This window comes from Procambarus clarkii, chromosome 10 (genome assembly GCF_040958095.1).
Source record: "Procambarus clarkii isolate CNS0578487 chromosome 10, FALCON_Pclarkii_2.0, whole genome shotgun sequence".
Taxonomy (NCBI): Eukaryota; Metazoa; Arthropoda; class Malacostraca; order Decapoda; family Cambaridae; genus Procambarus; species Procambarus clarkii.
Window position 1 is genome coordinate 38,507,674 of NC_091159.1, and position 26,982 is coordinate 38,534,655.

The 26,982-nt window shown below is 44.4% G+C and overlaps 1 protein-coding gene across 1 annotated transcript; it reads left to right on the top strand.

The window, feature by feature from the left end:
- The first annotated feature begins 416 nt into the window (after positions 1-416).
- LOC123745372 (phenoloxidase-activating factor 2) lies at positions 417-26,237 on the top strand. The gene is made up of 9 exons (XM_045725863.2): positions 417-541; positions 9,878-10,050; positions 10,367-10,521; positions 13,648-13,815; positions 13,997-14,121; positions 15,947-16,183; positions 16,852-17,053; positions 21,786-21,940; positions 23,798-26,237. Exons 1-9 carry the CDS (start codon positions 537-539, stop codon positions 23,802-23,804), a joined length of 1,227 nt encoding a protein of 408 aa, XP_045581819.2. The 5' UTR covers positions 417-536; the 3' UTR covers positions 23,805-26,237.
- Positions 26,238-26,982: the final 745 nt, after the last annotated feature.

Sequence of the window (26,982 nt, forward strand, 5' to 3'; positions counted from 1 at the left end):
CGTGCCACTCTTATATAAGTATATCATCCAATAACCAGAGAGTGACATCGTTGCAGTATCCATTTGCCCCCATACATCCCTACCCCCTGTATTGTATCGCAACAGCCATCAAAGCAACAATTATTGTATAACGATATCTCCCCCCCCCCCTCTACTCCATCCCTTTCATATCAAGATATCAAGATACCTCACTATTCAACCTGGTCACCTCGCTACCTGGGAAATTTTGTCACGTGACCACTGAGGATATTAGTTGTCGACTTTACTGAAATTAAGTTTATAAAATGTTTACTAATTCTCACATATTCCAGCAGTATGGTAGTCGAGCCATGGAAAATGGTGCAGTAGAAACATTTACACCCGCGTTATCCACCGCTGATATTCCTCTGGCTGACAACTCCATTATAATATCCAAGCTGAGAGGTGGCGGCTGCGGGCGGGAATATATATAGAGGAGGTGAGGCGCGCTCGCCCCAGACAGCAGGGGACTCCTGTGGTGTGTAGTGTTGACATCGCCTCACCATCCACAGACGACGATGAGGTATGTTCTACTGCCAGGGAGCTTCTTCGTGGTAATTATTTACCGCTGGGGATGTACCTCGCTCTCAGTGTGAGTACACTGAGCCTGTACTATGGTCTTGAGCAAGCACCGCGAAGTGAAAATGGAGCCGTTCACTGACATTATCACCGTTGTGGAAGACATAGGTCGCCAGGTATACAAAGTATGTAATTAGGTCAGTGATCATAAAATGTCGGAAAGTGCATAGGAGGATTGGTTTTGATGTGTAATGTAGCCCATTGGCCCCAGGTGGACCACGGGGGACCCAGGTACACCACGGGGCTCTAGGCACACCACGGGGCCCCAGGTACACCACAGGACCCCAGATACACCACAGGGCCCCAGGTACACCACAGGGCCCCAGGTACACTACAGGGCTCCAGGTATACCACAGGGGCCCCAGGTACACCACGAGGCCCCAGGTACACCACGGGGCCCCAGGTACACAACGGGGGCCCCAGGTACACCACGGGGGCCCCAGGTACACCACGGGGCCCCAGGTACACCACGGGAGCCCCAGGTACACCACGGGGCCCCAGGTACACCACGGGGGCCCCAGGTACACCACGAGGGCCCCAGGTACACCACGGGGGCCCAGGTACACCACGGGGCCCCAGGTACACCACGAGGCCCAGGTACACCACGAGGCCCCAGGTACACCACGGAGCCCCAGGTACACCACGGGGCCCCAGGTACACCACGAGGCCTCAGGTACACCACGGGGCCCCAGGTACACCACGAGGCCCCAGGTACACCACAGGGCCCCAGGTACACCACGGGGCCCCAGGTACACCACGGGGCCCCAGGTACACCACGAGGCCCCAGGTACACCACGGGGCCCCAGGTACACCACAGGGACCCAGGTACACCACGAGGCCCCAGGTACACCACGGGGCCCCAGGTACACCACAGGGACCCAGGTACACCACGAGGCCCCGGGTACACCACGGGGCCCCAGGTACACTACGGGCCCCAGGTACACCACGGGGCCCCAGGTACACCACGAGGCCCCAGGTACACAACAGGGGCCCCAGGTACACCACGGGGCCCCAGGTACACCACGAGGCCCCAGGTACACCACGAGGCCCCGGGTACACCACGGGACCCCAGGTACACCACGGGGCCCCAGGTACACCACGGGGCCCCAGGTACACCACGAGGCCCCAGGTACACCACAGGGCCCCAGGTACACCACGAGGCCCTAGGTACACCACGAGGCCCCAGGTACACCACGGGGCCCCAGGTACACCACGAGGCCCCAGGTACACCACGGGGCCCCAGGTACACCACGAGGTCCCAGGTACACCACGGGGCCCCAGGTACACCACGGGGCCCCAGGTACACCACGGGGCCCCAGGTACACCACGGGGCCCCAGGTACACCACGGGGGTCCAGGTACACCACGGGGCCCCAGGTACACCACGGGGCCCCAGGTACACCACGAGGGCCCCAGGTACACCACGGGGTCCCAGGTACACCACGAGGGCCCCAGGTACACCACGGGGCCCCAGGTACACCACGAGGGCCCCAGGTACACCACAAGGCCCCAGGTACACCACGAGGGCCCCAGGTACACCACGGGGCCCCAGGTACACCACGGGGCCCCAGGTACACCACGGGGGTCCCAGTTGGACGACGGGAGCCCCAGGTACACCACGGGGCCCCAGGTACACCACGAGGGCCCCAGGTACACCACGGGGGTCCCAGTTGGACGACGGGGGCCCCAGGTACGCCACGGGACCCCAGGTACACCACAGGGCCCCAGGTACACCACAGGGCCCCAGGTACACCACGAGGGCCCCAGGTACACCACAGGGCCCCAGGTACACCACAGGGCCCCAGGTACACCACGAGGGCCCCAGGTACAGCACGGGGAGGCCCAGGTACACCACGGGGGCCCCAGGTACACCACAGGGCCCCAGGTACACCACGGGCCCCAGGTACACCACAGGGCCCCAGGTACACCACAAGGCCCCAGGTACACCACGGGGACCCCAGGTACACCACAGGGGCCCCGGTACACCACAGGGCCCCAGGTACACCACAGGGCCCTAGGTACACCACGGGGCCAGTGTAGGCCACCACCAAGGCCACACACCTCAGTGGGACGCAGCACTTGCCTCTGGGACAAAGATTGATGTATTACGTATTCATACAATTTAAACTTAATCAAGCAGCCTCAAGCTCTGCGCTTTTTCACCTTTTCTACAAAGCATTTGTTTTCGAAAATCGAAGTTGGCTTTTTGTTTTGCACGCAGTTGGCCTTGCCTAAGGCGTCAAATAGTTTGGCTCTGGTCCTAAATGGAGGTTTACGTTATACAGAAGACAATTATCAGAGGAAGGAACAGGAACAATGAACGTGGAAACACCCCCAAGAGGTCAATGGAGTCTTCCAGGGAAGAAAACACTGGTTATAACTTGGACCATCTGATGCCATTATTAAAAACATGCGAATTGAAGAGATTACTTCAGATTTTGAAGAATTAAGAAATGACTCAAAGATCTGAAAGCTGGAGTATTAAAAGCTATGGCAACATTTGCCATAATAGGTATTTGTATGGTCAGTATAGTAATCGAACCAGACTGTTCCATGAAGACATTGCGGTAATTCGCCTTGACTATAGACACATCTGGCAAGTTAGTGAGGTTGAGCCACATCCAGAATATTCAGATTGTAAACGCTGTGACAAACCTTTAATTCATTCATTTGAACATTGATTCATTCACAATCAATCATTTTCATTGATTGTGAAAATGTAAAAGATTTTAAGACCTCCCGGCCTGTTGTACAATCAACTACGTAATTATTTCATTGAATCTGGTATATAATAATAATAATAATAATAATAATAATAATAATAATAATAATAATTTATTCACAAGAAGGTACAATGGGTTGGTGAGAATACATTAGATTGGTATTTTTACATTCTTGTAAAGCCACTAACACGTATAGCGTTTCGGGCAGGTCCTTAATCTAACATATCAGGTAAGATGAAAGGATACATTGTAGCAAGGTTTTATATCAACAAATAACTACAATATAAGTTGATAGAGGTGATTACTCTGGTAAGGATATATGTCTTAAGTACTAATATTGGGGAAGTGGGTAGTACAAGACACAGTGTGAGTTTAAAACACAAGGTAGGAAACTATGGGGGATGAAATTAGGTACCTTTTGGTTTTACTTTTGAATAGTGCATAGGTTAGACAATTTTTTAATTCATCAGGGAGTGAGTTACAAAGTTTGGGTCCTTTTATTTGCATGGAGTGTTTGCATAGATTTAGTTTGACTCTGGGGGTGTCAAAGATATATTTATTTATTGTGTGTTGTTCATGGGTTCTATTACACCTGTCAGGGAAAAGTTTCAGATCAAGATTAGCATTTAGGAACAAGGTTTTGTACATGTAAAGAGCACAGTATAATGTGTGAAGTGAGTGTATGTTTAGCATGTTGAGAGATTTAAACAGAGGGGCTGTGTGTTGTCTGAAGACAGAGTTTGTTATAATTCTGATAGCAGAGTTTTGTTGATTGATGATAGGCTTGAGGTAATTTACAGTGGTTGAACTCCATGCACAGATACCGTATGTAAGATTATTGCGTAGCATAATGGATGAAGACCAGAATGGGGAACATAATATGTGATTTTAGAAAGTATACCGACCGTTTTTAAGACTTGTTTGGCTATGTGTTGTATGTGGGTGATGAAGTTGAGTCTCTTGTCTATGTATAGGCCAGTGAACTCCCCTCATTTTTATTGCTAATGTTAACATTGTCCTATCAGAATTTTAATTTGATTTGATGATTTACTACCACATAAAATGCAGTAAGTCTTTTCTATGTTTAGTGTGAGTTTGTAGGTTGACATCCATGAGTGGACTTTTTTTTAAATCGTTATTAACAATATTATTTAGTGTGTGGGGGGGGGGGGTTAGAATAGATGAAGGTAGTATGCTGTGTTATTGATGGCTACATGTTGGTGTCTGTCACTGAGACAGGAACGAATATAGTCCAGAACAAAGGCCTCGGATACCATAGTGGTGAAGTTTAAGTAAGAGGCAGTTGTGGTTTACAGTATCAAAGGCCTTTCTCAGATCAATGAAGAGGTCAATTGGAAACTCATTTTTGTCAAGGATTGTGTAGATTATAGTAAGCAGACTAATAATGGCACCATTGGTACTCTTTTTGGGAACAGAAACCAAAATGGCAGGGACTTAATATGTTGAGTTTTACAAAGTAGGAATAGAGCTGTCTATAAATAATTGTTTTAAATATTTATGAAAGTATAAGTAGACTTGATATTGGTCTGTGATTATTTATGTCAGCTGTCTCGCCTCCTTAATGAACTGGCGTCACTCTTACTTTTTAAAGGATATCAGGAAAAGTATGACACTCTAGAGATTTATTGAATAGCAGAGCTATGGGTGGTGCAAGAGCAGGGGCAGCACTCTCATATATCATATATGGTATTTCATTAATGTCCCAAGCTTTGGTTTTAAGTGATTGAATTATTGATATAATGTCTGTCGGGTTGACTGGTAAAAGGAATAGAGAGTTAGCTGCCGCTGAGATATGTAGTAACACGTGTCTGGGTCGCTGGGATTTTTTCTGGCAAGGTTTGCACCAAATGATGAAAAGAAGCCATTGAATTCGGTAATATTGCAACATAATATAAGTGCAAGGTGAGGTGTGTGTGTGTGTGTGTGTTTACTAGTTGTGTTTACTAGTTGTGTTTTTGCGGGGGTTGAGCTTTGCTCTTTCGGCCCGCCTCTCAACTGTCAATCAACTGTTTACTAACTACTTTTTTTTTTTTTTTTTTTGTGTGTGTGTGTGTGTGTGTGTGTGTGTGTGTGTGTGTGTGTGTGTGTGTGTGTGTGTGTGTGTGTGTGTGTGTGTGTGTGTGTGTGTGCGTGTGTGTTACTTAACGCCGAGCAGCGACGACGTGGACATAACCGGGAAACTTTGTGTTTTCCCTCCACGGGAGCCGCAGGACACAACTAGGTTCGTAGCCCCTAAATCCAACACCTTTCTTACATATCGTTCTCGACCCATACTCGGGGATCCTGGGTTTGAATCCCTAACTAGACAGAAATGGTTGGCCACATTTCACCTAATGGCGCTGTTCACCTAGAAGTAAATACAGTAGGTACCCGGGATTTAGTCAAGTGTTGTGGAGTTGTATCCTAGGGGGGGTGGTCAGAGGTTCGTCCTTGGGGGGGGGGGGAAGGGAGACCTTCATATAAAACTAATGTATATACATACACAGGCTGCCTGTCCCAGATAAAATTAATTATTTGTTATTGGGCATCTAGTTCTGCCGTAGTTTATTGACTTGAGCCACAGGTGTGTGGGTGAGAGAGAGGTGGTAAAGGGCCGCGCCAACCACCACAGTCTGCTACACCACAATCATTCATAAGGTGGTTCCTTTCACAACCAAGCAGTCGACCAGTTTTAAAATGGCGATCTGTTCTCACTGTCAATTTCCACGCGGTGATCGATAGCATCTAAATTGTGAGGAGAAGTTGCATCAGAGTTGACCGATAGAATGGACCATAGTCCATGAGGAAGCCATAATTGGTTGGCATTCTCTCTGGATCACTCCGGTTGAACTTACAACTTCACTCAGTTGGCGTACAAAGGTTCCATACCCCTATACTGAAGAGTTGTATATATAAATAAGTTAATGTACTCGTTATGACTGTACCTTCACAGGATGGGTATGAGGTAACCGCCCACAGGATGGGTATATGGGGTAACCGCCCACAGGATGGGTATGGGGTAACCGCCCACAGGATGGGTATGGGGTAACCGCCCACAGGATGGGTATGGGGTAACCGCCCACAGGATGGGTATATGGGGTAACCACCCACAGGATGGGTATGGGGTAACCGCCCACAGGATGGGTATATGGGGTAACCACCCACAGGATGGGTATGGGGTAACCGCCCACAGGATGGGTATGGGGTAACCACCCACAGGATGGGTATGGGGTAACCACCCACAGGATGGGTATGGGGTAACCGCCCACAGGATGGGTATGGGGTAACCGCCCACAGGATGGGTATGGGGTAACCGCCCACAGGATGGGTATGGGGTAACCGCCCACAGGATGGGTATGGGGTAACCACCCACAGGATGGGTATGGGGTAACCACCCACAGGATGGGTATGGGGTAACCGCCCACAGGATGGGTATGGGGTAACCACCCACAGGATGGGTATGGGGTAACCGCCCACAGGATGGGTATGGGGTAACCGCCCACAGGATGGGTATGGGGTAACCGCCCACAGGATGGGTATGGGGTAACCGCCCACAGGATGGGTATGGGGTAACCGCCCACAGGATGGGTATGGGGTAACCGCCCACAGGATGGGTATGGGGTAACCGCCCACAGGATGGGTATGGGGTAACCGCCCACAGGATGGGTATGGGGGTATATAATAAACTAAACTTACTGGTGGGGATGAGATTAGTGGAAAAGTGAGAATATATATGTTTAGTTGTGGCTAGTTAAGCATAAGGAGGCAGCGGCCAGGTGAAGGCTACAGCCAGGCAGTGTGGAAGAGTGAGGTGCCTGGGTGTGTGAGAGTGGGGGCCAGGCCGGGGTGTGTGAGAGTGGGGGCCAGGCCGGGGTGTGTGAGAGTGGGGGCCAGGCCGGGGTGTGTGAGAGTGGGGGCCAGGCCGGGGTGTGTGAGAGTGGGGGCCAGGCCGGGGTGTGTGAGAGTGGGGGTCAGGCCGGGGTGTGTGAGAGTGGGGGCCAGGCCGGGGTGTGTGAGAGTGGGGGCCAGGCCGGGGTGTGTGAGAGTGGGGGCCAGGCCGGGGTGAAGGCACTCTGCCCGCGGCCACAGTGTGACGGTGGAGGTCCGTGGAGGCGTCTAGCATCTCTTGCTGTAGTCCTGCTGACCTTGGCCGGGCTGCCCGGGCCGCCCGGCCCTCGGATTTCCCAACTATTTTGTTATTCCCGGTTTACCTGAGCGTGAATCCCGGGTTATGACTGAAAGTGATGTTTACAACTAAATCCTTGGCCCATCCTGGGTACATTTTGTAAGCGTTCTCTAATCTAGCATCACTCCCGCTCTTCGTGACCCTATCCTCACACGATGCTCATCTTCCAAGTTAATGCATAATATGTTAACATGGGTGAATGCGCCCTGGGGGGTGACGCGGGGGGGGCACCGCTCCTCTAACTAGCCTGGCCTGACATCCTGATGTCAGGATGGTGCTTGAGGATGCTTTGGTTTATAAATTTAAAATGCTTTACATGATTTACAACTGATTACGTTCGCATTTCTCCAGGGCAATGCTTAGCTCTCTTCGTAAGTTCGACGCTGACCTTTACACGCTGTTATCCACATTCTGTACAGACACATTATTGTCAACACAACCAAACGGTCTAACATACACTCAATTTAATTATAGACAAGTGTAATGTATATCTGTAAAAGTGTGTATCCGAGGATGAAGGCCACACCGCTAGGAGGTAGGCTCGCCCAACTTTCCAGGATGACACGTGGAGGGTATGGGAGTACCACTATCATCAGTGATACGCCCCAATGCCACACTTTAAGAAATAGCGATTTTCATCGGCGGTCTGAAATAAAATCATGGGTTGTGATTTCCATAGAGTTTTAATACTCCCGCCGGGTCCAGGCATAAAAAGCTACGATTTGTTCAGATCTGAAACCTGTATTTATGGGCAGCACAAACCGTCGACCAGACTGTGCGACACAGTGGTTGCCAGGATCAGGTTGGGTTACCGTTACCTGTGGCAGGTGGCTACAGGTGACGGATCTCCCAATCCTGAGCACTCCAGGTGCAAACTCTGTGAGCAGGAACTGCGGCATGATCTCCCGCACTACATCACCGAATGCCCAGTTATTAGACCTTTCAGAAAAAAAATAATTTTTCGCTCGGCAAAACATGGTGATAAGATGACATAATTGAAGGGGAATTCCATTTTTCAGGATACCACCCACCTTTCAGAAAGGACATAACAACAGCAGGTGGTGGTGTGATACTATAATGTATCTTCCTTTCCAAATATAAAAAATATTACAGTATGGACTTCTATCTATAGTGTTCTGTACTAATTTTCTGCTGGTATCCAGTTCTTTCCTAAGTGCCTGTCTGATGTCAGTTCCTGACTGCTTAATTCTGTTTTTGACTTCTAGACATACTTCTGTGATTGTTTGTTATATCCTCCTTACACTTACACTCCTTTAGTAACCTCCAATGTTGTGTGTTTCGTCGTGTTCTGCAAGTTGGCAGAGTGTAATGTGGTGTTGGTTGGCTATTGACGCGTGGCTCGGTGTGCTTGTCGCTGGAGAGGTAGAGGGTTAGTTCTACCTTCACTGGGCGAAGGACTCTATCTTTTCCTACCATCGCTATCTTCATCACTTGCCTTCTTATTGCTTTGTATTTGTTTTGATCAGCTTTGCTTGACTCCTTCAGTTTGTTTCACATTTCTTTGACAATTTCACACTGACATCTGTGGTAAAGTAGGATGCGACACTATAATGAGACGTTTCCAAGACGATTTACATGAACTGCATATAAGGACAGAAAAGTGGTAAATGCTCATGTATAAATTCAGGGAAATAGAAGATTAAATCAAGAAAACTCTAGTCACGAAACCGGACCGATTCGTATAGTTAGTAGATGCCTCCATTCTAATAGACACGGAAAGCACTTCCACACCTGGTCCATGGCGACACGTGTATGGCAAGAAACGTGTGCATGGAGAGAGGCAGTGGGAGTGGTGGCAACATGGCAGGTAGTGTTGACCCTGGCAGTGCTGGCCCTTAGGGGGGTAAGAAGTGTTCTTGGTGGGCTGCTACAGTAGCTGTGCTCTGCTTCGCTCCACCTGGCCACCACCTGACACCACCTTCTCGGACAGCTTAATTCGTTGTTATTTGTTCTCTGGTTATCAACAAGGCAGAGCGCGGGTGCTGACTCAGGCAGCTGGTGACTTCGGTGTTATTGTAAGATGATCAGATGTGGCGCGGCTTTGGTGAAGCCACCAGCCTCTGGCCAAGGGCTGTAGATACTTCCACCGCTGGCCGCTAGTGGCTCTCCTCCAGTAAGCTGTGAATCAGTGTGACGGGACAGTTCATATACCTACATTTCGTAATCTGCTAAAAATCCCGTGTTTCAAAATTCAACAATATTTCCGTAACTGCAATGGGAATATTGGTATTGTCCAGTTATCTTTCGTTAAATTTGTAATACAGTACTCCTGTTACTTGAGCACTGTTACTCTCAGGACGTTGAAGAGACTTGGAAGCCTAGTAGCTAGTAATCCTCCATCTGTGTTTCAGAGTGTGGGGGAAGGTGTGGCTGGTGGTGGTGGTGGCGGCGGCGACGGTGGAGAGCCAGCGGCGGCCGTCGGGGCAGGGCGTCACCACCACGATCGGGGGGCAGGGCGTCACCACCAGGCTCGGACTCTTAGGACCTGAGCTCGGCTTGCCTCCAGTTCCCATCGGCGGCATCAGTAAGTGCAGTTGTACACTTGCTAGTTCACTGTTGTGTCTAGACACATGTATTGTTGTTATAACTTGCTTTAGCACTATATAATTCTTGCTGTGTAAGTGTCATTGTTATTTATGATGTGTAATTTAGTTATTTGTGTGTCAACTCAAGAATAAGTTGCGCCACAGAAACAGATGAATCTGTCTTTTACCAGCGTTGTGTTGATAACATTTTCGTCAGTGTTGCTCATACTTTAACATATCATGCGTCTCACATCTTATTTTGTTTTACTCTTTCATTTGTTTAATTGTCATCTGTTTACTCTTCTCACCGGGCAGACCAGCCGGCCAGGGACTCAGGGATCATCGGGTGTGTGTGTCTCCCTGTTAACCAAGTGTGCCCTGAGGGTCAAGCTCCTCCTCCTCCACAAAACTCTCAAGTAGGAGCACCCAACCACGGAGCCGGTCAGATCGACGTGCGCATAGTTAACTTGGTGAGTGGGGAATGACAAGGACAACTTACATGAAAACTATGAGTAATTGCAAAGTTTTCACCGTCCTGATAGACCTATTAATGTTACGTGGCCAATGAGCATAACGTACAACTCAAAACAATGGATATATATTTGGATAAGTTTAGATTTAGGAAAGACCTGGATAAATATTGGTTCGGTAACAGGGTTGTTGATTTGTGGAATTAATTACCGGGTAACATGACAGACGTAGGATCCCTTGATTGTTTCACGCGTAGGTTAGACATATATATATATGAATGATTTTGGGTGGATATTAATAGGAGCTGCCTCGCATTGGCCAATATGCATTCTGCATATTGTTTTCGCGTTTTGGCTTTGCTACTGCCGTTTGGCATCCCTATTCAACGGTTCGGTTGTACGACGCCTGGCGCACATATCGCCTTGGGTCACGGAATTGTTGATAGATTTTTTGTTTTTGGCGTGTCCTGGCTGGTTCTCCCGGCGGGGTGACGGTGTTCGGGGACCGGCTTGGCCGAGAGGTGCGGGAGGTTGGTGGGTCTTAGTGGGCTCCTGGTGTGCCTTCAGCCGTGGTGGGCGGCTGGCTTTTGCTCTGCCGGAAGACACTGGATGACTTTTTGCGTTTTAGTTGGGGTCGAGTCTTGGTTTTGCTACCCAGTGAAATCTGTGTAGGGCGGGGCTGGTGCTTGTCACCCTGAGGGACTCCTGAGGCTCTCCAATCATTTGCCTGTCTGTACGTTTCTTTGCCACGAGGCATATTAGTTTTTAGTGATTGGCGTCACTCGTTTCGCGATTTGGCTTGGCATTTCACCTTTCTGGGCTTCGCGATTAATCCATCACGGGTACGCCGGGGCGCATCCGATCCCACGATCGTCGTCGCCCCTAAATCAACAACAACAACAACTTCTCAAGGGAGCATATCTCTAACACATCAGGGAAGATAACCCCGACTGCACAAGGGCAGCACTTAAGGTGCACCCAAGAAAGGGAACCATGAGCAGATGCAGCACCAAGTGCACAAAACTCCTGGATCATGTGGCACAAAATGTGCAAGAAAAAGTCACAAAGGCAAACACTTCTTTGGTAAAGACAGGAGACCGGAAGCAATGTTCAGAGAGGGCGGCCAGATACTGCCTCCCATCAGCACAGAGCCGGAGGTGGAGCAGCTGGCTGACCCCGACTGCATCCCTCCCTCCCTCCCTCCCTCCCTCCCTCCCTCAAGCGAGAGGCAGCGGGGAGGTGAGGTAAACTAGTTCATGCTAGTTTCACAAATTTTCAATAGTTTGTTTACTTTGTTGGTAAATATATTTCCATATATTGGTAAACATATATGGAAATATTTGCCATATTTCCAACATTTGTGCTTTTTTTTTTGGGGGGGGAGGCTTTAAATTCTTACAAATCACGACCCCAGATCTTTCTTACAATCAGACTTTGTAATCTTAACATCATCCAGTTGATATCTTGTTACTGTGTCATCATTACCTAGCCTCACAACCACTTTGTTTGTCACCATTAAACTGCATCTACCATTCTTTCGACCATTTCAAAATCCTATATAGATCGTCTTGAAGTTATATTAAGTCTTTCTGAATTTATTTCCTAACCAATTTTCTGCAAATTTATAAACATTGCTGATCAATCCTGAATCTAAATCGTTGATATTTATGTATGATAAACACACGCGGTCCAAGGACAGAGCCTTGAGGCACTCCACTTACAACAGTTTCCCACTCTGACTTAACTCCATTTATAATAACTCTGCTTCCTTTTTATATAGCCATGCCCTTATCCAGATTAAGAGAGCACCCACAATACCGTGAGTCTCTGACTTTCTAATCAGTCTTTCCCGAGGCACTGTATCAAAAGCTTTGCTTAAGTCAAGGTACACAACGTTACAATCCTGTCCACTTATTGACTGCCTCAAATATGCTGGAATAGAATGAAAGCAAATGTGTCAAACATGAACGGCCCTTAGTAAATCATGTTATGAATCATTTATTAATCTAAGTTTTTCAAGATGTAAGGCGAATGGCTTTTTGCGATTATCGATTCTAGCGATTTTCCCATAACAGATGTTAAGGCTAATTGCCTGATATTTCGACACAAGTGATTTATTTACCTCCCTTCTTAAAAATCGGTATCAAATTAGCAACCCTCCATAACTCCGGTACTCTTCTTATCTCTAATGACTTATTAAATATGCAAGACAAGGGCTCACAAAGCTCTATATATTCTTTAATCCCCCCCCCTGAAAAGGGTGTTTAAAGTCCTAAATCTAAATCGTTCCATACATGGAATTGAACAGCGGCTCCAGGACAGAGCCTTTGCTGGACACTCTACTTTCAATGGTTACCCACACCATTTATACTAACTCTTTGTTTCCTTTGATATAACCGTGCATTTGTCTAGCTTAAGATAGCACCCTCAACACAGTCAATCTTCACCTTTATAATTAGTGTTTCGTGTGGCGAAATATCAAAAGCTGTGCTATGTTGACTGATGGATTTTGCAGTCATAGACGAAAGTAAATTTTCCGATAACAGACGTTAATTTCCCGATAGTTTGAGGCAAGTGGACAAATTTATCTGCCTACTTACAAGTGGACACCAGGCCGGCGAGAGCTCTGCCCTGAGCCTCACTGGGTGTGTGTTTGGAAAAAGAAAAAAGTGGTATATTAGAAGGCAAATTTGAGCCTCGAATTATCTATTGTTGTTATTTATTTAACACAAATATTGTTTGTTATTTAAACATAAAGACATAAAAATTAAGGTAACTGCAGAAGGCCCATACGATTAAGTAACTCCAATTGTATAATATTTGCTGATATTTGACATAATGTCTATTTACGAGGTTGAGAGCCTTCCCAGGCCTATTTCATTAATTACATTTATTTATCTAATATTAAACATTTATTTGTCTAATATTAAACATTTATGTATCTAATGTTATAGCCCATGTTTTAAAAAGGGTTTATGAAACCTGTTTTAAAATGCAAGTGGCCCCATCATCCACTGTATTTCTTCACCGCAGCCAATAAAAGGATTCTGACCCTTCAATAAAGGTAGGAGAAGTTGAGAAGTACTTTACGTGGGGAACTTCATCTAGGTTTGAACTCTTTGACAGCTGACAGGTGGGCAGTGTCCGGGTCAGAAGATGTGCTGTCCGGGCGGTGTTATCCCCCCAGGACCAGGACCGCGCCCTCCACCCTCCGGCCCCGTACCCATCAATACCGGGGGCTGTGGCTTCCAGAACCCGCTGCCCATACCCAACCAACCAGCCAAGTTTGCTGAGGTAGGTACAATAGACACTTGTGTACAGCCCTTATTTGTTACTGTTATCATTTTGTTGCTGTTGTTATCGTCCAATTGCAGTGGCGGGGTCCTAATGACGACTAATGTGTTATCTTGCTTGAGTCGACACAATAATATAGTAATTTTATTTGATCATTATATGATGCTAACGACGTAAACAGGCGGAGTTCGGAGAGTACCCGTGGGTGGCTGTGGTGCTGGACAGGGCCAACAACTACAAGGGTGGAGGAGTCCTCATCAGCGAGAACTGGGTGCTCACCGCCGCCCACAAGGTCGCCAAAGAGAGGTAAGTCTCACAAGCTCACACATTCCTCCATACTCACTCTTGCATTCATGCCGTAAATATTGTCTAGCTATGTCATGCTCAACAGTCCCCATCCCCAAGGATTGCTTGCGTCACACGCCGTAATGTCGACCTCGTCATTCCCAATGGAGGCAGTAGAGCTACAGCTGCTCCTGGTTGATACCTGTTGATGGGGTTCTGGGAGTTCTTCTGCTCCCCAAGCCCGGCCCGAGGCCAGACTTGTCTTGTGAGAATTTGGTCCACCAGGCTGTTGCTTGGAGCGGCCCGCAGGCCCACTGCACAGCTCCTGTATTAATTAAAATAATAATAATGCAACTAATGATAACAATCAAGATAATAGTTTCCCATAACACGTGAATTTTTCACCCTCTATTCATATTGGCATTATACCCTCCTTAAAAGCTGCATATCATTTGTTTAATTTCTTGAAATGTGTTTATGTCAGCTCACATCATGTTGAGTATTGTCTTCCTCATCAAACTTGTATACAACCCTGCTCAATTATTTTAAGTTATGCCCGAAACGCTTTGCGTAGTTGGGAGCCTTATTAAATATACGTAAATATTAGATAAACAACTATATCAAACCAATGAATATTATTCTTTTGTATATGTTTAGGTCTTATTTGTATATTTTTATTATTGTTATTATTATTACTACTATAGGCGTGGGATCGATAATTACTTTTTAGCATATGCTAGACATATATATGAATGACACTTGAGGGATATAAGCGGGTGTCTCATATAGGCCGCTATGCCTTTAACACCTTCCTTTATTATGATGCCCTGCGTATACACCTACCTACTGTTACATATTATTTTAATTAAATCTAACCAAATAATTTGTGCGAGGCTCAGTTTTGATACCTTCTTTGACACTACATTTGCATCACTTGATATGATGTTCAGGTAATAGTTCCCTGTTTTCTACATTTATCCACGTTTCAGTTAGCGCAATAATATCTACCGTTTCTATGCACACAAGTGCACTTAAATCTTAGATTTTGTTTATGAATTATGCTGCTTGTGTAGTACACCTTAGGGATGGTTTGTTATAGCCCATCACCATCCATATTATTTGTAACCAAAGTTTTTCCTACCAACTCGCTCCCATATTTCCTCCTCTCCCCAAATTCATTCCCATACTTCTATGTTTTACACTGTAAGCCGGCACAAAACCATTCCAGCCATATATATAAACGAACTGGCATTTCTAACATATAAGTTACTCTTTCCAAAAGAATTGTTCTTAATTATAAATTGATAACATTACATTGGATTTGCAAAATTTGTATAGTCGGCGATTGGCTCAAATTGTCCTAGACCGCCATTCATTTGCAATTTCTCTTCTTGAAACACTGCCATATGATCGAAGTCCTCCCTTGCTGATAATTCATTGAAAGTCTTAAACTTCTGTATTCCTGACTTCCAACTTCATTTCCTTCGGTGCAAATACAAATAACGGGTTTGTTCCCATTGTCAATCAATATATCACTTATTATTAACAATTGCCCCAATTTTCACTCCCGGACAGGAAGTCCTTAACCTGTTTTAGCTGTTTCTAGCGCAGTAGGCCGTATACAGAGTCCTTTATTTGTATGGTCTTTATATCTCGCCTACAACCGAAACTTTCCTTGTTTCTATTTCCTTTCCTTTCACCACCTGAAAACTGAGCCATCACCACCTCGCAGCACACGTCCTCCGACGCAATATAAGCATTTGAAATTGTAACATCAGGAACGACAGATTTGTTCATGGTATGGAAAGGTCGCACTCTCATAAAATGTTAAAATATATATTTTCAGGGACCTGAAGGTGCGGTTGGGAGAACACGATGTCACAAAGCCTAAGGACCACCCAAATTTTGATCACATCGAAATACCAGTCGGAAATATCATCATTCATCCCGATTTCAAAGCCGACACCTTACAGAACGACGTGGGCCTCTTGAATCTCCAGAGACCCGTCAATACAAATCAGTTCCCACACATCGGAACGGCCTGTCTCCCTCGTCAGGGCCAGATCTTCGCTGGCGAAAACCAGTAAGTACTGGGTATTGACAACTGGTACTACTGATGCGTATACAGTAATACGGTGGGACTCACTGGTTGGAAACAATGTAGATTTCTTAATGAATACCAACAGCACACGAGGAGGCAGAAAGTTTGAGCCACAGATGTGAAAAAGTGTTTAGTTATTTTAGCAGTCGTAGGAAAATGGAATGAATTCGTCGATCTTACGGTAGAAGTCAAATCCATTCATAACTTTATTGGCAGATACTCTATAAGGGTATGGGAGAGGTTGGGTAAAGGTTGTGATAATATAATGTTGGGACACGGCAGTCTCATACCCCATAACTATTCAGACAAACTATGTAGACATAAGCAGACTGAGTATAGCTGAGGGACAGAACAAAACCCGTCTAGGAATTTAATTCAGTAGAGTGAGGGAGATGCAACATATGCAACACACAACTGGTAATCTTACATGACTCAAAATACTCAGTAATAAGAAAATTGTCAAAGAAACATTGAATCAATTATGGTGGAAAATAGAAGGGTAGAAATAGCCTAAGCTACTTTATCCTTGTGAGCGGTATCTTATTGTCTCAATAAACGTACTTGAAGTTGAAGTGATGGAAAATACCGTGAACTAAATAATAATTTGTAATAGTATATTAGATATTATTAAGCTTTCTTTTTCCCCTAAGGTGCTGGGTGACCGGTTTTGGCAAGGACGCCTTCGACGGCGTCGGTGAGTTCCAGCGTATCCTGAAGGAGGTGGACGTGCCCGTGCAGGACCCCTTCGTCTGCCAGGAAAGGCTCAGGAATACTCGCCTCGGGCAGACATTCATTCTAGATAGAAATTCCTTCTTGTGCGCTGGCGGTATAGAAGGGAAGGACGCCTGCACGGTAAGCTTTCTGGCTCTCATGCACCCACAAGTGAAGAACTGTTTGAGCATTAAAAACCTTTACAGTGAAAAGAACCCGATTTTGGTTTAATTTTTAAGCAGTCTTCTTTTTTAAATACTTAAATCCTGTTTGTCACCACAATTGCCCTGCTTCATATTCAGATTTCGTCCAGTTACACTTTCACAGGGTGTGATGTTTTATTAGTTTAGTTCGATTATTATGCACAGACATCCATCCTTAGAGCTGTGGTGGACAGGTTTGAGGCATATAATGGTCGCTGGAATTGAATACCAATGTTAAGTAAACATTGGTATTTAATTCTAGGCAGCTTATGGATTTGATTAACTTGCGTTTATCATGCATCAAAAATGTGTTTACAGGTTTAGTTTGTTTAGTTTAATTATTCTATTATTAGTGGAGTACAGACTCTTTTTCGTTATCCTCATAACTTTGCATTTGACTGGGTTAGTCTTTTCAGCCATTTATCCGACCTTGTCTGGAGTATCAACATTTCCTAACAGTGTGTGGAAGACTGATCTGATATGTTTGTCTCATTTGTTATAAACCGTAGGCGCTATTATTAGCAATATGGCTGGTAATGGGAGGGGTGGGGGATCCCCCATTGTCTGTATCAATACAGGAGAAAAGATGTAGGAATATCCTCCACCAAGATAATGTTATTAAAACAAAAGACTAAAACAAGTGAGTTAAATCAGAGGTGGAAAGGAAACGAGAGAAAATGAGGAAACCCCACCTCCATTTAAAACTGACCCAAATATCACAGTAACAAGGTTATCGGGAATACCCGAACTCAATTACGGGCTCACTATATATAGTCCGTGCTACATGGACATTTCGTTCTGAGTAGCTAAATCTAAGACAACTCTAACAGATGTAGGAAGAGTCAGGAGTGAGGCACTAACTCAGAAGTTTAAGAGAGTCAGTCATTGAGCTAGTTACTTTAAAGGAAAGGATCCCAATCATATATGGAAGTCTTCCGAAAAGGGGTGTTGGAAATCAATGGCTGTCTATGGCAATTATTTATTTGCCAACTTGACAAATATTCCAAAGCCAATGCATTATCGCCATTGACGTGGAACTTCGGTAAAACATTGAGAAGGAAAAGCAGAAGTGGTTTAATAACTAAGAAAATCCTTTAATGCATACAATTCCTTGCGACTCAAAACCAGGCTTTGCCAGGACACGGAATCACTTCAGCTAGATGATGACTCCGGTGTGGGGAAATTTCCTTAGCTCACTCTAATTAGTGGCCATCTTTGACCCTCTCATGAAAGAACTCCTCACTCGTGTGGAAAGTCATCCCGGATCCTGGTCTTGTCTTTCTCCGGGTGTCCACACCGAATTCATCCACATTATGTCATCTACTGTTCGCCAGAGTTTACCGAGAAGCATTCTTGAAGCCAAGAATGGTCTAACATGGCCTCTTGTTCGACTCAACACCTGATCAGGCACACGGTGAGCAGATATCAGAAGTAGTGAGGTATGTGGGAGTCGATCTTGAGAGGAAAACAGTACGTTTTAGAGTCCTTATCTGGCATATCCAGATAAGCCAAAAGGATACTGAAAGCTTTGTTAAAGATATCTTGAAACAGCTCGGGAAGGAGGAAATTGAGCTTCAAGATTGTCGGTCAGAGGATTGTTATGGCAACACTGCTCTGATGGCTGGACACAGAAGTGGTATTCGTCAAATAATAAGTGAGGAAAATAATACACACAGAAATCACAATAGCGTGATGCATCAAATGAACAAATCCACAAGGGCCGTGAAGAGGGTTCGAACCTACGTCCGAGATCCTCTCGGGATTTCTGATCTCGGATTTGGGATCCTCTCGGACGTAGGTTCGAACCCTTATCACGGCCCTTGTGGATTTGTTCCTGAGGAAAACAACCTTGTAGTATTTGTGAACTGCGACAATCACTCGCTCAACTTGGTGCGTGTCCATGCAGCCAAGCAGGATACATTGGTGGTCACGTATTTTGGAACCATTGAAGGTCTCTACGTGTTCTTCACCTGTTCAACACAGCGCTGGGGAACTATAAAACAAAACGCTGTGCTTATGGCTGTTATGGCGGAGTCCGAAACTAGCTGGAGTACAAAGACAGAAGCAGTGAAGTCCATCAATAAATACCTTGAGGAGATACTGCAAGTTCTCCTGGACATGATAGACAATGAAAACGAGACCAATGAAACAAGTGACGCAAGGCAGATTTATAACCGCGCGTTCAGATACAATTTTCTGACTTTGCTAGGATTATGGAACAAAGTACTTATTCGCACTGACCATATTCAAATGAGTCTGCAGGATCCTAGTATGAACTTCCACAACGCTGCCCTAGATATGAAACCCCTTCATTTTGATGATGAAGGAGAAGTGTTGGTCAGTGAATCACTCAAAGGAGGACTCTGTGTCAAGAATGGAATATTGAAGTTGAAAGACGTCAGAGATGTAAGAAACAAATGGTTGATGAGAATCGGAGAGACGCTGGGTTAATAGTCCAAGGAGGAAATGGAAAGTCATGATGGGAACGCACTGGACGTCTTCACACAGAAAAGGACAAAAGACTCGCTTGTGTGCTGGACACTGACGCCAAATTTGGATTCCTTTTCGATATCGAGGTACTATTTTACGGCGTCGATAGTAACCACCTATAAAAGAATCGCGAAATTTTGGGCGAATTGAGCATCTTTGATGTTGATTAACAGCAGCTAAATGAAGGTATTTTGGATTGCAGAATGTTGATATCAAGTCGGCCCAACATAAAAATAAGATGAGAAGAGCTTCTCAAAATTATTGTTTAGTATGGAGGGAACATCTTCCCCAAACTTCACATTGCTATTAAGAGAATGCTAACCATCGCCAGCTGTGACAGATCATTCAGAAAGTTCAAACTATTACTTTCGTATTTGAGAGCTTCGAAGGCAGACGCTTGCTCTTTAAAGAGAAGAAACTGGATAAACAACTTTGAACACATCATAGACCAATTTGCGTCAGTGAAAACAAGGAAAGTGCAGTTGAAATTTCCATGTAGTTTTTTAATTTGTTAATTAAAAGATTAACGAGCTTGACTTATAGTATTTTTGAGCTGATATTATGGTAAAATTATCTACAAGATGGGTGTCAGACTTGTGGACACGGGTGTCTTGTGGACACGGGTGTAATGTCAACACTTGTCATAGACGCTGCTGTCCGTAGATACACCCCAGCACCCTGCTGCTGGGTGCTCCATTTGGTAATATTTTGGAACCATTGAAGATCGGAAGTATAATATTATATAATAGTATACTATTATAATATTATACATATTTTTTAATTATAATATTATATAATATTATACAGTATTATATTTCGAAGGGGATTTAAAGTGATAAAATTCTAAAGACCGCTGGTCACCTGTGTGACCAGAAAAATAGATGGTATCGCAGTCTCTCTAGACAGATGGAATGCCAGTCACATAAAAAAAGGCCAAATAAAGTAAAAAAAAAATAATTAAGACTGCAATTTGTCTTCACTGTGAGGTAACTGTAGGATAAGACAGAGGGAAAAAACATTTAAAAATACTTTACCTTGATAGAAAACTGAAATTAAACAAATTACAAAACATAAAATAATATCCAGGCTTGGCTCTAATACAAAGTGTGCAAAACAAACAAGATGAACAATCAAACTTACGTTACGTTAATGTGCAAATAAAATATGGTGCGGGAATACTGTGAGCCAGACTGAATAACTCTGTTACCACACCGGGGTATGTCAACAGGTCTACTCAGTAGAGCACTCAGGAGTAATCTGAATCATAGTGGGCTAGGTAGCCCTATATATATACATGACGACAGCTGTAAGGGGGGCGCTGCTAGCTTCTTTAACTATGAACTGGCTTGTTAACTGCTTGTTTGAGATGGCATGAGCTCCCGAGGCGTCGCCAGGTGCGAAGAGGGTGACAGGCCGTGGGGGTAGGTAAAATGGTGATATTGTCTAAACGTCTGGAAAGTTGTTGTTGTTGTTCTTGTGGGTGCCACAATACTTGAATATATAGACGTGGTATGATAGAATAGGTGATGATGGAGCAGGCCGAATGTCTTCCTAGAGATTTTACCGTGACACCTGCCACAGGTTTCGTGGGGATCACCATGTAAGCCGACCTCGTTAATGAGATTAATGGGGCCATTACCAGTCACCTTGCAAAGTTGGGCGAGGTCCCCAAGCATTTGCCCTCCAACCTTGCAGAAACATACTCTTACAGTTCATTCACCTGGACACTAACTAGTAGACTTGAACCACCGACCCTACGAGTGAGAGATAGAAGCTATATTCACTATAATATTATACTATGAACAGCCTTAATTAGGAAATATTCCAGAAGTAACTAGTAGCAGCCAGGGGAAAGTTTAAAATTCCAGTTAGACAGCGGTTAGCTGCTTCTGGAGTCTTTCCTTATTAAGGCGTAATCATAGCATGGTGGTTAGAGGTTCTGTTCCGTGCACGTGGGGTCGCTGCTTCCAGTGAGTTAAATGTTTATATCCACGGTAGTGTGGTTGACAATTTATACTCTTACATAGATATTTCGGTTTAGATACCCAATTTGTTATGACTTTGTACTCTTAACTTGTTTACAAGTTCCTACGCGTGAGGCAATGACCATCACTACTGTTTTGTTTTGTTTCAAAATTACTTTAATAAATTGTTGCACCAGTAATGTGTATGTGGTACAGGGTGACGGAGGGGCCCCCCTGGTGTGTAAGCCGGAGAGAGGACAATGGACAGTAGCTGGTCTGGTGGCTTGGGGTATTGGCTGCGCCACCAGTGAAGTCCCCGGTGTCTACGTTAATATCGCTTCCTACGCAGACTTCATCCGTCGATTCGTCAGGTAAGACAATTCGCCTCCCCGCCAGTTCTTAGGTCATCAGGCTAGGACATGTCTTTCATATTATGAGAGGTTCGTTATCAACGTCACAGCAATTACTGACAATGTTTATGTATAATAATATATGACGAACGTACATTGTTCAACAGATATTTACAATGTTTTTTATTATGTTTTATAACTTAACATTTGTATAATTTTTTATTATTTTGTATAATATATGATTTCTAAGCTTTCAGAAAGACACTTTTGAGGACACACATGAATTGAGTTCTGACAGTTAAGAAAATAAGCGTAGCAACTCACACATTTGAAAAGGGAAAAGATACCCATACATGATAGAGCATAGACAAAATTATATCATTTCTACCTGTCCTTATAGAACTGTTTCGTGATAGTTCCACAAGTTTGTATTAAAACTGTGATATTGTAATTTTAGATATAATTTAAATCACAACTGCATATTATAATTAAATCATAATCAAACTGACACTGAATCTTGTCCTACCTACTTACCCAATTTTAGTACTTAAAACGTACCTCACCAGAATAATCAATACTATCAATGTTATTATAGTTTATTATCTTGAAATCAAGTTCTGCTACAATGTATCTTTTAATTACTCTCACTTTTATCTGTTAGATTACTGTTAGATCACTCCGAAACAGGTTTCAGAGTGTGCGTTAGAGGCTTTTTAAGAAAAATTGCATGTATTTGTGCTTGGAAGAAAACTCTGCATTGGAAGGGGGAACTAATTTATTATTACATTATATCTAGTATCAATTAATATTTACAAATATTAATTAAAATTAAATATAGCTTAGTTACTTGCATGTAACTAGCATTCTACATTCTTCCAGTTACTCGCTTGTGCAGTGTGAATTTATTCTTTAAGTAAACATTAACGTAGTCTTAATTAATTATGGATTAAGTGAGTTATAGAAGTTAACTAAACCATGTACACTAAGGCTACTGCCAGAAGTGGAAGCCTAACACTAGGGGGTTCCGGCCCCTCCCCCCCCCATCAGTAAACCCAAATCATATAACGGGTCATGTGGGAAGTAGACAAGGCCAAAAGCATAACAATGCACGAGGAATTGTGGGCGATTAACCAGATACCTGTACCCAAAAAGTTAGCACCCAGAATGGGTGCAGTGTAGCTGGTGAATTTCTCACTTACAGTAATCTAGGACACAAATGAAACAGGAGTTGTAGTTAGTTATGGAGGAAATGGCACCTGGGTCCGCTTGCCGCCTGTCCTCTTACAAATTACGTCTGAATTTGGCCGTTTGCCAGTATGGCCGAAAATGGACGTAATATGAAGATGAAAAAAATGAAAATAAAATTTGGATTTTTTTTTCCAAAACTGTAAGTTAAGGGTCCTCTGGTAGGCTATGGGGTCAGGAAATTCTCCTAAAATTTCAAAACGTCATGAAAAACGTTTAATGGAAAATTTCCTCTCCTAACCTAACGAGCAAGCCAGTCAACTCAAACAGAAAACGGGACAGGACATCACTTTCGTGAGTCGATTTCATTTCAAATTACGTCCATTTTTGGCTACAGAGCGCATACGAGCGAAAAGCGACGTTATTTTTAAGAGGACGGGTTGGCCAGTGGGAGTACAGGCTCCAGGGAGGAGGGTGGCCTGCGTGTTGAGGGGTGCTGACGTGTCTGCAGGCGGAGAGGAGGTCGTGACCCACCTGCAGGCGCAACTCGTGAGGCAAATGTTGTTCTTCCTACAGAAACTTTCCCGCTATTCCAAGCAGGATCATCTCTCACAACCCAATGTACCCTCTTATATGTTCCTAAATAAGTAAATAAATTGCTTGTAACAAATGTTTATATTTTTCTCCCCACAGAGTGTAGGAGGATATATAACATCGCCTTGGCCTGCGGACTCCTCCTACCTACCCTGGCCTGCGGACTCCTCCTACCTACCCTGGCCTGCGGTCTCCTCCTACCTACCTTGGCCTGCGGACTCCTCCTACCTACCTTGGCCTGCGGACTCCTCCTACCTACCTTGGCCTGCGGACTCCTCCTACCTACCTTGGCCTGCGGACTCCTCCTACCTACCTTGGCCTGCGGACTCCTCCTACCTACCTTGGCCTGCGGACTCCTACCTACCTTGGCCTGCGGACTCCCCTACCTACCTTGGCCTGCGGACTCCAACCTACCTTGGCCTGCGGACTCCTCCTACCTACCTTGGCCTGCGGACTCCTACCTACCTTGGCCTGCGGACTCCTACCTACCTTGGCCTGCGGACTCCTACCTACCTTGGCCTGCGGACTCCTCCTACCTACCCTGGCCTGTGGACTCCTCCTACCTACCCTGGCCTGCGGACTCCTCCTACCTACCTTGGCCTGCGGACTCCTCCTACCTACCTTGGCCTGCGGACTACTCCTTCCCACTCTGGCCTGCGGACTATTCCTACCTACCTTGGCCTGCGGACTCCTACCCACCCTGGCCTGCGGACTACTCCTACCCACCCTGGCCTGCGGACTACGCCTTCCCACCCTGGCCTGCGGACTATTCCTACCTACCTTGGCCTGCGGACTCCTACCTACCCTGGCCTACGGACTACTCCTTCCCACCCTGGCCTGCGAACTACTACTCGCCGTGATGTGATATTGCACATAATAATTAAATTCTATCACTTTGAACCACATGTCTATTTAACAGGTAAACAAGCGAGACAAAAAGTGGGTAATGACAAACTCAATGACGTGCCAAATGTCTCTCATGCTCCTATACTTACACTATTTGCTGACGATACTACCTTCATCTGCTCAAACCCAAACCCACATACTCCAAATAATATTGTAAATAACGATTTTAAACAAAGGCCCACATGGATGTCGACCAACATGCTCACACTAAACAAAGTGTGGTTTAGTGTGACATAATAACAGGACATAACGCAGGTCGCCTGCTGTCATGTGACATGTAGTGTGACATGACAGCAGGTCACCTGCTGTCATGTGACATGTAGGGTGACATGACAGCAGGTCACCAAACATAGTTACCTGTTACATTTTATTTGGAACCAAATCATCAAACCAAATTCACTGTTAGATATACAATGTTAACATTAATAGTAAAAAAAATAAAAGTTTCTTGATCTTTACATAGTCAATAGACTAAACTTCAATATTCACAACATATTCACAAAAATCTCTAAAATTGTTAGTATACTCTCAAAAAGCATATATTATGTTCCCTACTCTGCTCTTCTTACATTATACTTCTCGCTAATCTATCCCTATCTTACATACGGTATCTATGCATGGGGTTCATCCACTGCAAACTACCTCAACCCCATCATCACCCAGCAAAAATTTGCTATCAAAATTTGTAACAAACCCTGTCTTCATACAACACACAGCCCCTCTGTTTAAATCCCTAAACATTCTAAAGTTCAAGTTCAAGTATATTTATTGAGACAAGAAAAATATACATCTCAAAGGAATAAAGTAGCTTAGGCTATTTCTACCCCCCCCCCCCTCTCTTATTTCAAGTTCCTCAAGAGGCGCACAAATTCAGTGAGTACAGATACACAAATCACAATACAAGAATCCCATTTAACATTGCAGGTTAATATAGTAAACACAGCATATAAGTGTTACACTCATTGGGGCAAAATTCTTGTAGCTCCTAAGTATTCTGTCTATCATACCATTATCACACACACATTGAATTTTGATTTTGATTTTTTTAATCCAAACAATTTGATGTGGTACACTACTTATTTCCTTATTTCTATAGTTATCAATGAATTGACACTCTAATACATAAAGTTCTTTCAAGGTCAAGTATGTTTATTGAGACAAGTAAAAAAAAAAATTAATCTCAAAAAGTGGCTTAGGCTATTTCTACACACCTTTCTAGTATCACTGCAACAGTCGAGAACAAATTCACAATATCCAGCTGCAGCAGTCACGTGCAAACACGAAGATTCTAAACATACTCACTCCACACATTATATTGTGCATCAAGGTACAGGTCATGTCAGTAAGGTCTCTTGTCTTCACCACTTGATTGCTTCGGTCATTCACTGTAGTACTCATGATTGCTTTGGTCATTCACTGTAGTACTCATGATTGCTTCGGTCATTCACTGTAGTACTCATCACAAATGTTATACGCCTTCAATATTAATAAATAATCTTGATATGATAAATATTTATAAGCTGTGTTGCCCGTTGGCTGCACAAGCTGATTTTCTGCTTCTGTGATGTTATGGATACAACTGAGTTCTAAACTGTTAAACAACTGTTAATGTATAATAAAATATTCTCCATTTTATTTTTATTGATTTACCTCAAGTATTCAGTATACCATTATTCTAGTACTTTGTGTCGATCATCGTCCCTTCAGATTCCTCGTAGTTTCTCACGCCAAACTGGCAGATGGAAAAAGACAAACGTTTTATGTGGCTTTGTCAGACTTGTGTTTACCTTGCACGCGTATATTCGTTGTTTCACCTGTATGTTGAGCAAACCCAGTAGCTGTAGTGCCTGTGGGGGACAATGCTTCATTACTTAATAGAATGATGAACGATTTGATTTGATTTGATTTGATGTAAATCGGGTCGGGTCATTCGGACCCGACCCGATTTATGATGTTAATGATAATAAATTCATTAATGATAATAATGATAATAAAAACACTTACTGGTGTCTTTCTAAATCTGTAAAACTTACGTTTATATTTCCCTTTAATAAACATTCTTAATAGGACCCAAATTGATTACTAATTACAGGACCGACCCCGACCAGCCTATGTCCCTAGGCTGGACAGAATGTCCTTAGGCTGGACTTAGGCCTTAGGATGTCCTTTTATATATATAAAACGCTGAACTGTAATGTCAATCCTGACCTTAAAAGCTTCCTAGAAGGTTGTAACAGACCCCATGAGCACCACACCAGAAACAAATACCTATTTGATATGCCAAGAGTACGACTTAATCAAACTAGAAATGCTTTACAAATCAAGGGACCTCGAATGTGGAATGACCTTCCCAATTATGTCAAAGACTGTACCTCTCC

Coding starts and splice junctions, on each gene's coding strand:
- LOC123745372 (XM_045725863.2), top strand. Junction 14,122..15,946: donor CACAAGGTCGCCAAAGAGAG/GTAAGTCTCACA, acceptor ATATATTTTCAG/GGACCTGAAGGTGCGGTTGG. Junction 17,054..21,785: donor AAGGGAAGGACGCCTGCACG/GTAAGCTTTCTG, acceptor TATGTGGTACAG/GGTGACGGAGGGGCCCCCCT.